The sequence below is a fragment of the Buteo buteo genome, chromosome 26 (genome assembly GCF_964188355.1).
Source record: "Buteo buteo chromosome 26, bButBut1.hap1.1, whole genome shotgun sequence".
NCBI lineage: Eukaryota > Metazoa > Chordata > Aves > Accipitriformes > Accipitridae > Buteo > Buteo buteo.
Window position 1 is genome coordinate 9,894,535 of NC_134196.1, and position 13,217 is coordinate 9,907,751.

Sequence of the window (13,217 nt, forward strand, 5' to 3'; positions counted from 1 at the left end):
TTATGTTTTCCAAGGAAAATCGAAGTAAACCATTCTTTCCTAGGAACCTGTTTTGGGGAGATTCACTCTGCAGGTACAGGTTTTTGATTGCCAGATACAGCCTCCTGCCTTCAAGTGGATTGCAGGAAAGCCTTGATATGCCAGGACACGTACATATACTTACATACACGAATAAAGACCTGTAAAATCAAGGACTAAGTAATTCTCATGTGTAAAATTACAGTGTAAAAAGAAATTCTTAGTATTCGTAGCCTTATAATTAACCTTGCAGAGAGAATTGCAGTGCTGTTAAGTCTCAGCTGACTACAGAGATGTACATATTAAAGAGCAGTAACTTTCATATGAACAGAAGAGCATGTTGTATTAATTGACTCTTCTTCCTTTCTACCTAGAAAAAGAAAGAATGATATATGTTGATAAATTCCTTTGATAGATTTGACAAATTGCTAATAATGCTTCAGTCCTTTTCTTTTGTTGGTTTTCATTTGTATATATCCCTCAAAAATTGGGAGATGATAGAGAGAAATCACAAAAAATAGACCTCATGTTGTGGTAATCCACATTTAAATAAAATCAGTAAAAGAAAACAGAACACTGGGACTTCCATTTGTTACAGGCAAACCTAAGTGTTAGATCTCTGTTAACAGGCTACTTGAAAAAGTGTCTAGGTAGACCTTTTTGTGGAATAAGAGTTTGAACCACTGTAGTTATCATTTAGTTGATTTTGAATCCACACAATGTCCCTTTAATTAAGTTTTATGTGTGCAGCTGCAATTAGAATTTGACATAGTGTATTTGTGACTACAGATAATCTGTCCTCTGCAGTATACAAATAGCTGTTTCTAATGATTTTCTTAATTGCACACATTTTGAAAAAATGAATCCAATTGGATTAATTAAGGTCTTTTTCTGTGCCATCCATCTAATGTTCCTGTATACTTAATGCATATTAAACACCATTATATCCTAAATGTACATGTTTTATTTTTTTACAGTAGCTCTTAAGAATGCAATGTCTTTTTTCCCCCCCAAATCTTTTATTTACTAAATCATTAGGAAAATTCAAGTTTTGCATTTAATTTCTTCCCTTCCTACCTCATCTATGAGAAACTACTTGATGCTGTTAGTAGCTTTCAGACTGATCTTTAGTTCTTCCTCCCTTTCCAGCAAACAGTACTATGTTCAGTAGCTGTTATTTTCTATTTCCTCATTCCAGTGGATGAAAGAGAAGTATTCAGTGTTCTGATATACAGTTTAGGATTGTCTGCTGTGTCCACCATGGTTTTCTCTTGGCCGGACTGGTGTCTAATCCTTGAGACATGCATAAAGATGAGTTTTCTTTTTAAACTTAATTCCTTTAGCAAACATTTTTAACACTTACTGGAAGACCCTTTCAAATCATTAGTCAGTCAAAGCTTTTGCAATGTTAAAAATGTATCTTGGTATTACATTGGATACTTGGAGCCTTTTTAGCATTACAAATGTAAGGATATATGGGTATTTATCTTGCAGAGGATTACTAAACCTTACCCACTATTCTGAGGATGAAAGGATTGATACAACATTTTATTCTAGATCTAACTCATATTTTTAAAAATCTTGTCTTTTTAAAAATAATGTTTTTATCCTTTGCCAAGTTCTTTTTATTCTTTTCCTCATAAAAGATAAGGATATTTGTATCCACAAGTTGCAAGTTTTTAATCAAACAAAAACAGAACAAGGGCCCAGTCCTTGCCTTATCTACACATATAGGCCTATCTATTGCAGTTTGGGATTTCTGGATAAATATAAGCAACTACCCTCATGCATGCAGCTGGCTCTCTAAATGATGGTCTCCAGCAGATGCAAATATCCTGTCAGATTAACTGTAGAATTAAGGTTTAAGGGAAGAATGGATAAAACACGGCAGAGGAAAAAAAATGCTACATAACTTTTAGTTTAATGTATGTCAAAGGGGAATAGTTGTGTTCCTTCAAATAAAATGGTGATAAAATGGTTGCCTTATGAAAAGGTGAAAGCTACAATTTAAAGATCCATTTTTTTTCTGCTGTATTTTATTATTCTGTGGACAAAATGTTCAGGCAGTGAAGGAATATCCCTTCATCCTCTGCTTCTATGATGGGGGAGACTGGAACAGCCTTCAGGTCCCACAAGTTATCCCCAAGCGACTGCAAACTGCCAACTCATTAAAGCTGCCAGAAAATGACTCGCATTCCAGTTAATCCCCATGTTCATTTCTCTCTACCCATACCCAAAGGAGTATTCTGAGGAAGATGTAAGAAGTGGGAGTTCTAGTTCAATAGACTCTGAAAGGTCCAAAATTAAAATCTCTTGCGTCAAAGGTGTTCAAGTTAGTCGTTACAGTTAGCTCAGCAGAAAATGAGCATGAATCATGAATGCATATTCAATTCTAGTGCTACTTCCATCAGATTTGGTAATTGTTTGAATTAGTCCTTTATTTATACTACATACCTTCGTTGTCCTTCCCTTCCTTAATTTTCCTTTCTTAAACTTTCTGTGTATAAATGTCATTTGTTTCCATCTACTTTTCTGTATCACACTTTCTCTCCTCTCTCCCAGCTGTTCTGCTGATCTCACACATGTGAAAACAAAATTTAAGATCTTGAAACCAGCACCCTCCTGAACTCACTGAAATGTCTGCAACCTCTTCTTAATTAATGAGCACGGGCTTTTTTGCCCCCAAGTTTTCTACAGCTGTGTCTACCAAGCATTTTTATATCTCTGTAAATCCTTCGTTAATAGAAATATAATATTCTGACATGTCTGGGTTTCATTCAGGCATATAATTTTCTTTTTATGATGGCAATTAAAGGATGCTGAAGAAAGTTTATTATCGGCAATGGCATCCTGCTTTCTCCTACAGATACTGTTACCAATTATATTGGCAAGACTAGGTTACCTAGAGGGCAAATCACTCATACCAGTATTGTTACTAATCTAGCATTAGTATGACTGCTCAAATTAAAATACCACACAGCAAGAATCACCATTACAAATGTTAGTCCTATGTGCATGAAATCTGCATACTTAAAAAAAAAAAAAAACACCACAAAACCCCGAGTCTAGGTCATTTATGATTACAGTAAGATATTTTGCTAAAGTATTAGTAAAGTGTGCGTAGAAAAGTAAACCTTGGTTTGTAGTCCACTCAATTTTTCTGTGTCTCTATAGTAACTTGCTTAAATCCACAGGTTTGGGATTTTCAGAATTTTTGGTGTTACACAAAAATCATTATGAAATTATTCAAATCTGGGCAAAATGCTTTGATTTGAAAATCTATTCCACCTTCACTGTGTTTACAGATCTTTGCCACAAATATGTATTTTAGATAGTAGAAGTGCTGTGCTGAGTGGTACCTAATAAATAGCCAACATGAGTTTAATGAAAATCTCATTTTGAAAGTTGTATCTGTTCTTCAAAAGAACATTAACTTCTTTAAAGCATTCAAAGACCACTTAGAAAGATTTTCATAGTTATAATGGTTGTATTATTTTATCTATCATATGATTTTATTTTTTTTTATGGATGACTATATGTTCATTAACATTTATGTGCTTTTTTTTTTTCCATTCATCTCTCTCCATCTCATGAAAAGCATATCTGGGTAAGTTAAAACACCATGGCTGCTGAACATATTCATTTTCAGCACCATGTTTATTTTCTTTGTTTTATTTCTTTTTGTTTTTCTGTGAACCTTATGTAATAAAATCATGCATAAAACTGACCCAAATGAAAACTTTCAAAGTATTCAAAATAATGGTAAACCTTGAAAACATACACAAATTCAGGTCAGGACTTGCTCCTGTAGGGCTTAACAGAATGGATTAACTAGTTGGAGATAACTTCTGTCAATTTCTGTAAATAAACACATTTGGGGAGGTCTAAAGTCCAGAATCACAAAGGCATTTGAAAGTTTAAGTCACTGAAAAAATGGTGAGAGTCAAGGCCTAGATTAACAAATGCTATTAAGGCATAAATTCTGTTTAATTAAATCATAGAGGACTCAAATTTGCAAACACTCTAGTAATCCAGAGTACACAATTTCTTTTTTTCCTGTTTGAGCCTCATGCTGTGTAGTAGATGTACAATAATATTTCATTTATGCTTACAATTTTACTGTTTTCTTTTTCACTGGTTCATTTTTTTATGTTTGGGTTTGGCTTTTTTTAAAATTGTTAACCTGATATCAACTTTAAAATCTTCATCTCCTCTTTGATCTATCATACAAATGTTATTTTTTCTTGAATAATTTTTGGAACTTGGGGAGAAAATTTCATCTGTTCAAAGCATGTATGAGCTATAACTTTCTAAAGGTGTAAGGACAAAAAACTCAAAGAGAACAGGGATTACCCCATTAATTTAGAATATGTGATTTTGAAATGGCTTTATAAAAATAGATTTGATAACATTTAATCAACCTGGGAACTCCAGGGGTCTCTAATGCAGGACAGTACATACAAGATTGCAAGGCTATGTGTTATGCAAGTCTGTTTATTTCACAGGTGTTTTATTTTTTTTTAGTAGTAGCTCTCAGCATCTCTAATTTGTTAGGGTTTGTATTAAGCATTCCTGAACATGCTTCACTTAATATGTCTTCAGAAAAAAAAAAAAATGCTGTCCTTCAGTTTCCCTATACTTAAAATGTACACTTATATCAAATAATTACAGCATTGTTAAATCTGCTTTGCTAATCTGTGTTATCTGGGATGCTATTAAATTCAGAATTATACTTCCTTGTTTTCTAAATTTAAAAACTTTTATTTATTAGTTGCATCTTGATTTCTGTATTTCAGTCATTTTTTTCTGAAAACTCCTTAAAGTTGGATACAAAACATTTTGTAAAAAAGGAAATTGAATTTTGCCTATTGTTCTCAGTCTATTATATCAAGTATCTAAAAGGAGAAAGAATGAGGATTTCAAATATTTAAAAGCCAGGTCACTTAAGTACCAAAGTTGAAACAAGATCTGACCCAGTTTTTAATTAGTGCAGTCTTTAAGTCAGATGGATCCTTTCAGATTAAATTAAATCAGCATTATATGGCAATATCAAGTCTGAATCTCTTTTCTTTTTTTTTCTACTTCCTACTTTAAAATCATTTATAGTCTGCAGAAAAATAAATAGATAAAATGTAACATTATTTTTTATTAGACATTTAATATCATTATTAATTTCTACAAATTCAGCTACCTTATTTTGTCATGCAATGACCTTAGCTACAGGATTCTACCCTCTCTTAAATATTTAGCAGATGACAATAGAAAAGATAAAATCCAAATCCAGCTTAATTCATTAGAAATCCTCTCTCCTGAATTTTGGAGTCTTTGAATGTGAGTATGTTAGCTTTCGAGAGGCAGATGTATTTAATCTTAACTTGAAATCATAGGATTACTCAGATAAATGCAGCATATTTGGCCTACCGTTTCTGTCTAAATCTCTTCTAGAAACCAATCATGTAAAATATTTTGTTGTAAACTAAACATTTTAGTATTCATGATAACAATAATCATGATAGTGTCAGTAATAATAATAATAATCAGAGGGTAAATGCTTTTGTCTGTTATCTTTTTAAGAAAATGTCTGTAAGTAAAGGCCATTTCATAGGATCTAAATTGCCCGTTAGCCAAAATTTTTAACTAAATTCTGCTTGGATTGATTTGGCTCTTACTGTGCCTCATTTTCAATTTATCTCACATTCATGATTACATTTTAACTAAGAGACATTATAATATGCGTAATATAATATCCCTGAGGACTTTTCATGTGAACCCTACTAGAACTATCAGAGTAAATGCTATTATTTGCAGAAATATGAAGATCTCTGTTGAAACATTGTTCAAGTTTCATCAAGATAGTGTGTGGACTTTGTGTACTACACCGAGTCTTTGCATTATGTGTGCCAGAAATCCTAACCTGTTATTTTGCGTTTGCTTCATGGGGGGAGCCTCATATTCATTAAGAAAATTGAATGTCACTGAAGTGACACACTTTAAATCAAGATCTTGTTAACTTCTGACACAAAGTCTATTTAAAGATTATTCTTATTTTTAATAAAAGTTCATTGAGTTTTATGCAATGAGTTGGTGAGGGCTGCTGATACAGAGCCAGAATTTTCCTGGTGCAAGGAAAGGATATATATGAGGGAGAAAATTTGCAGGATAATAACATAGGTTTGCTCTTATCATTTCCCCCTTCCTTTTGCTCCCATGTACCTCTGCTCTCTAGAAGGATATTGAAGCATTCGTAGTCCCCATGGTGTAAGATAGTTGTGCTCTCAGCTTGGTAGGTTGATGATGATTTGGGCAGTTGTACCTGGGTCTCAGAAAAATGGTGCTAAAGAAAATGGCCTGATGTAACAATATCCTTAGAAACTCATTTTGGGGAGGATTAAACATCAGAAGTCAGTGCTGGGGAGGCAGCCCCGCTTCTCTGACACACAACTCCACAACACAACTTGACATGATGTGATTTTTATTTTTTTTCTCTGTCTTTGAAAAAAAAAAAAAAAAATTGAAGACAGCCCACTTCGAGGCACTCTCTCTGAAACAGACAAATACAAGCGTCTCTCAAATTTTGGATGACTGCTAAACAGTTCAGGTTCATGAAATTTCCTGACTTTGCAAAACCAGGCTCAGGGTAGTGATATATTTTAAATAGCATATTGCAGTTATTCCCATAATGTCTCCAGGAAGAGGATTTTATTCTTGAACAGTAATAATGTTATCTTTAAAAATATGGCTTTAATTTGGAATTCATTCCAGTGGTAATAAGTGCTTTAAAGCCTTATCTGTAAAATAATAGCATTTATAATAAAGCTTAATAAATGTCAATTATTCCTTATCAGCTTGTTTTCATATGTTGCCAAAAAACTAAATGAGCATGGAAATAATTACATTTTAATTCCCTACCTCCTTACCAATGCAAAGTGGCCACATTATAACATATACTACTCATCTGAAAAAGCCTTAGTGAGGAGAAAATCCCCATGTTCCCCTGCAAAGCATCTTCTAAATTAGAGAAACTGTCTAATGCTATTCACAATCTCCAAACCCTATCTTTGCAATGAAAGGAAGAGGGAGTGACGAGCTTTAGGGTATTCATGTCTTCTTCCTCCTGTGATCAGTTCCATGTTTTTGTAAGGAAAATTGAACTGCAGTCGCCAATGTTGGGCTTTGGGGACCTGTTTTCAGGAAGCTAGTGACTATCCCACAAGGACAACAGTACATTCAGGCTGTTCTAAAATATAAGGATTATATTCCAAAATAGGCAGATCACTGGATTCCTTTTTCTGATTATTTGCACTATTGATCAAATGATACATGTTTTTTTCCTACGTGACACTTTTAACTTATTTTGAAAGAGTGGAGTTTTTTCTATAGTGCTAGTTCATATAAAAAAACCCCAGAGATTTCTTTGACTACCAACTAAAGAATATCTCTCTTAGTCAAAATATAGAAATTCTGGGTTTAGTTCTGGTTTAGAAATTGAAAATTCAAGTTCTGCAGATCTCCTTATGTATATTAAGAAGTAGTCAAAGAATACTGTTCAAGAAGTAAAATATAATTTAAATAAACTTTAATATCTGAGAGGTGTTTAAACGAAACTTCTGAGGGAAGGAGGTATAAATTCTGAAGCATAAATTTTTTTTTTAAGGGAAAGAAATATTATAAAAATCCTTTTAGTATTCCATATCAATAAGTGAGGCACAGGCCTTATGATGGCTGTATTCCCTGTGCGTGTCTGAGTAAAGGTTTTTAACTTTACACTAAAAATATTTTCAAACCAAAACACTTTCCTTCTACATGCCAAGACCCTCTGGATTATGTATATCATACTGTAGTCTTTGGCTACAGCATATATAGGGCATCCCTTTTCTGGCCTGGCCCCATTTTCTTCAGCCAAAATCAATAACCACAACTATATTTTCCTTTAGCTCTGTGAGCCAGAATGCCTCTGAAGTAACAGAAGTGCTTTCCTGCTCTGGAAGAGTGTATTTGTTTGCGAAGCACTGGAATAATGCTAAGCCTCCACACCACGCCTCAGGCCAGTTCAAATGTTGCAAAGTCACAGAGGACTCCCCAGAAATATGTACTTTGCAATTCCAGCATAAAGGAAATAAGTTTTTCATGGAAGTGAGAACTTAAAGTTCCAATGCCTCTTCTGCAGGCACCTCGATTGCTTAGGTCACGCAGGGATTTAACACCAAATCAAAGAAATAAGCCAAAAGTTCTTCCTGAACCCCATCGCCTTGTAGAATACCTGCTGCTCTCCTGCTTGGAGCAGGAGACCAACACAAGCAAGGAGGGCCCCTGGCCCTCAAAGCCATAATCTCCTTTTTTTTTCCTTACCGTGATAGCCAACCCTGCTCTTTTAGCTGGTATGGGTGATGAGAATACCCCAGATGAGGAAAAATCTGGGATCAGGTTCCCCCAAGGACGGTGCCTCCATGGGACTCCCAGCTGCTGGCTTTGGGAAGGCAGCAAGTCACACAGGGTTCCGTAGGGTCCGTGCTCTGCCGTGGGACACCAAAAGCGGCCAGGTGAGGAAGGGGCATCCCTGAAAGTTTGGCTGTCCCTGCGGACCGCCACGCCAGCTCACAGCCCCGCGGCGGCACCGGCGGGAGGTGCAGCACTGCCGTAGCTGCGCGGACAGCCTGCGGAGCCAGCGCCGGGGAGGGCTGCAGCCCAAACACCGCGTCCTCAGGTAGCGAGGAGGTGGTCGCGTCTGGCCGTGCCTTGATTCCGCTCTCCTAAGCAGCCGAACGCGTACGTCTCTCTTGGCCTTCGCTGCTGGCCTCCCCGGGAATACGGCATTCCCATACCTCCACCAGCTACGGAAGGTAACATGGTGTTTATGCACCCGGAGAGCAACTTCTCCTCGTTTTACTGAAGATCGTGCTTTCACAGAAAGCAAAAGTCTTTGGAAATCTGAGTGACAAAGGATGAGGTATGCTGTGAAGGATGTGTGGGAGGAGAAGCTAGATAAACTTCAGTAACGCTGTCAAGTATTTGTAATGTTACATATTACTACAGCATAAACATAGAAAGTAAAGCAGCTGTCTTTCTATTAATATTCAGAGCCAGGATTTAAACACATATGCAAAATTGCATACTTGAGTTCCATTTTCCACTAAAGCTGAAATCTCTCAGTCTGGCCCCTCAGCAGTGCAAAAATCCCAGAAGGAATACTCCTTAGGGGTAAGATGACTCCATCGCTTTTATCTGCTGTGATTTTGTAGTATATATATTTGAAAGGCTGCTAAGGCAGTGAAGAATTGCCAAGGGATAACTGAACCACAAAGGCTGTAGTAATAAAGGAGGACTGAGCAAAATTGAAGCTGTAATTCCAAGATTTCTTTGTTATGTGGGAATGTAAGCAAATTTTAATACTACACTAGCATAGTCCCTGTCTAATTTGTTTCTCACTACAGCTTGTTGCTAAGAGCTTTCTTTGGTGTTTCACTCAGTAAGAAGCAGCTGAAAATATGTTGTTAAATAACAGAAAAAAAAAAAGACTTTTGAAGGACTGCTTTTTCTATGCCACCACCATGGTGGGCTCTTTATTCCTGCTCCAGGAGTAAAAATGTCTGATCAAATGGTTGAATGTGTTTAATATAGAGCATTTTCCTGATAGTCTAGCTGACTGGCCTATACGTAACTTTACCAAATATTTAATACCACTGTATTAAAAGCATATTTTAAGCTTTGAGCATGATGTTTTACATACACGCTCATTGCAGTCCAGAAAACCTGCAAGTGCAGGAGTTGGATTGGTATCGAATCAACTCAATAGATATATATCTATGTATATATGTATAAAATTGAGAAACCACATCAATTCCATAATTATAAAAACGTATACACCAGTAAACCACATGGATTTCTGTTGTATATAAGCAATAATAATAAAAAAATTAACACGGAACTATTAAATATACAACCAACTTTTAATTAGCCACAGATGGCTTATTTAAAATGCTGAATAGCTGTACTCCAGAGACCCTAGAATTGTGCATAGCTGGTCCAGGAGGTTTTGTGTTTCAAACACAGAGACCACTCAGACCCAGCTGTGTTACACCCATGCTTGGCTCAGGTCTAGAAGTTGGCTATTGTGGGCCTTTCTGGGTCATTACCAGACCAGAGCTATACTAGTCTCAGGAGGAATCTCTGTTTTCTCTCTTCACCGATATCCTCTATTATATGGGTGATCCTTTTGTATAGGTTATCCCAATTCTATATTGCTTCAGCTAAGAACAGGCTGAAGCCTTGCCTTTTGTATGTTAGGTGTTTAAAGGGATGCAAAAATGCACCAAGAAAAAAAAAGAAGAGTTGGGAATAGTTTAAGGAATACATTCAAAAAGGGGAAGGAGCTGTATCGTTCACTGGTCTTTTCTATGCCTGTCGGCATGTTTCACTGTTACCCTTAATGAAGAGGCACGGTTGCATCTATATTGTCCCTACACATACCTCTGCATATATAACATTTTTTGATCCATTTTTAGACATGAACTTCTGGAAGAAGCTCGGAGAAAGGGTTTGCCTTTTGCACAGTGGGATGGCCCAACAGTGGTTGCCTGGCTGGAGGTGAGTGTTGGCCATAACTTGGAAATGTGAGTCACGTTTGTAGGCTGCTTCTGTGTGCTCATCCTTACAAATTCTAAAGGAGACTATTAAAGTCTCCTTCTCTCTCCGTTGTGCACTGTGCCATGAGCACTAAGAAGATTTTGACACTGGATGGCGTAAAGCAGAGACTAGAGCTGAAAAAAGTAAGACAGGATTACATAGGGGGATGAGGACAGGAAAAAAGGCTTATTAAACGCACTCAAACCCCGAATTTATGAAATCTTATAATTTCTCAGCCTCTAAATACTTAGGAACTCCACAGACAGAGTTTATGTAGGGTGATGTGCTAAGGAGAAAACAAAAATTAGCTATCAAATTTTATTTGAGCTTAACACAGAAGTTACATCTTCAGAATTTTTAATACATTTAAAGAATTTGTAACTTTCTGGTTTTTTAAAAAATATAATGGGAAAGGGCTGATTTACCTAGATATCTCTCAGAACAGGAAAAAGAGGTGTTCCTCTTGGCAGTTTCACCCAGGGTGTGGGAGATCTAGGTTGAAATCTGTCTGATTTGACAGGCAGTGCCTTCACCTCTGGAATCTAATCTGCAGAGAGCTCTCCTTGATTTGGAGAGCCTAAATGAATGGATTTTGGAACCCATCCAGAGAAACATTCAGCAGAGCTGTCCATCAATCTTGACAAAAATCAATGAATGTTTTAGGTGAAAGAACTATTCAAAAAATACCCAGATGCTGAGGGGAGGAGAAGGCAGAAAGTAAGGGTGTTCTTATACAAATACATGGTCACTTTTACATGACAAGGCTGTATCACTTCAGCAGAGATACAAGCTCTTTGTTGGCTGAAGGAACAGGCGTCTCTATTCCTTGTCTATACCAAGCGTCTCTATGTATTCCCACCTATTCTCAGGTCTGCTGAGGGTATCATCCATCCATTAATCATCAGATAGAATTTGTAGAGTTTTTCCCTTCAATTAAAAAAAAAAGGTTCCTCTCCAAAGCTTTAACAGGAGTATGTTCAGGGAATAAATGAAGGATGAGGAATGAAAGCAGCTAATGTCTATAAAATTTCTGCTTCATATTGGAATTGCTGAAGGTACCTAATGAAAAAGATGAAACGAAAACTGCAGAAAGGCAGTTCAAGCATTTGTGTATGACCTTGGAAAATGGGATGGTATCTTCCTTCCCCCAAAATATCTCTGTTAATATGAAACATTCATTAACTTGGCCACTACCTGACTTTTTCATATGACTTTGAGAGTTCTGTAAACAGATTTATATCAGTCGGAAATATACAATATTACAGTCAAAGCTGATTTGCTGGAAATGTGAACATACAAAGGTCTATACATTTCTGAATACTGAGAAAAATCCGCCCTTGATGTCCTCCAGGGTGACCCAAAATTTGAAGACATTTCTGACAAGTTAAGCCCTAGTCTTTTTTCCTTTGATTCCTAGCTCTAAAATAGGATATGCTTCCTGTGTGTCTCAGAGAGGGGCTGTAAAGAGAAATTGATGTCTATGAACTTCTTGGGAAATATGATGAGAGTAGCACAGGAAAGCCCATGAGGAAGTTTATGTTGCGGTATTCAATGCAGATTGAATACTGATGATAAAAAGATACGAGGACAGAAGTACTGTATTTCTTCAGTGAGCATCAGTGCATTCAGTCAGCAAATGGACACTGTGTGCATTTCATACTCTCCTGGGGAATATATAATATGTGACCCTTCGACTAAAGAACGAAAATAATATTAAAGGAGACAAAGGCCCAAAATAAAGAAGTATATGTGATAGCAATTGTGGCATTTCCAAACTTTTCAGGGCTTGACTTTTCAGCCGTAGCATTTATTCTGGTCATTTGTATGTAGCACAGATGTAGGTGAGATGTATTTTAAGAACTGTGGCTTTTCTTAACTAAATCTGGAAGAGTATATCAATCTTGATATCTGGGTTCTCGGCATAGAAAAATTACTGTGCCCTTTTCTTAGAGACTGTTTTCATCTAACTGCACTTTTTGGTAGAGACAGCTGTTTGTTAAAGAACTAATTTACCTAATGAGCGGCAAACATTTGAATCTATTTCTGCAGGGTGAATAACTCCCAGTATTTACGCTTTCCTGCTTTCAAGTGCATGTATGAAAAAAATTAATGTCAAATTAAATGAGAATATTAAATACATTTTAAAGCTATGCATAGTTTCCTCATGGCCCTTTGTTTAAGTGCAGCTGGGTGTAATCTACGTAATTTTTGTTTTCATTTTTGGACTTTCATGAAACTTTGTATTTTGTTACAGTTAGTTGGAATTAGATCATATTTTTGAGGTTCAGACTAGCCTTGGATGGAGGGCAGTGGCTCATCCCATCAGTGGGAAGGGCTTTTTGAAACATGATGCAGTCGTTCCTCAAGCTCTGTGGTACATCAGGAGTCAGTACAGAAAAGCCTGACGGAGCTCTTTTGGAATCTGACATTCAAGTCTGTTTTCTCTGTGACATAACAGGGATCTAACAGCTGTCTTTTAAGTAAATGTTTCCCAGATAAGGTATAGACTTGTTATTAACCACACAGTAGTTCCCTGTACTGCAAGAAATTAAATAAAAATCCTTTCAGTTGGTCTC

General features: G+C 36.4%; 1 protein-coding gene across 1 annotated transcript in view; it reads left to right on the forward strand.

The window, feature by feature from the left end:
• The window catches only part of PPFIA2 (PTPRF interacting protein alpha 2), a 338,047-nt gene that overhangs the window by 308,082 nt on the left and 16,748 nt on the right, over nt 1–13,217 (forward strand). Inside the window, exons 22-23 of the mRNA XM_075057802.1 lie at nt 3,617–3,625; nt 10,521–10,602. Of these exons, the coding sequence (XP_074913903.1) occupies nt 3,617–3,625; nt 10,521–10,602 (91 nt within the window). The remainder of the gene's footprint in view (nt 1–3,616; nt 3,626–10,520; nt 10,603–13,217) is intronic.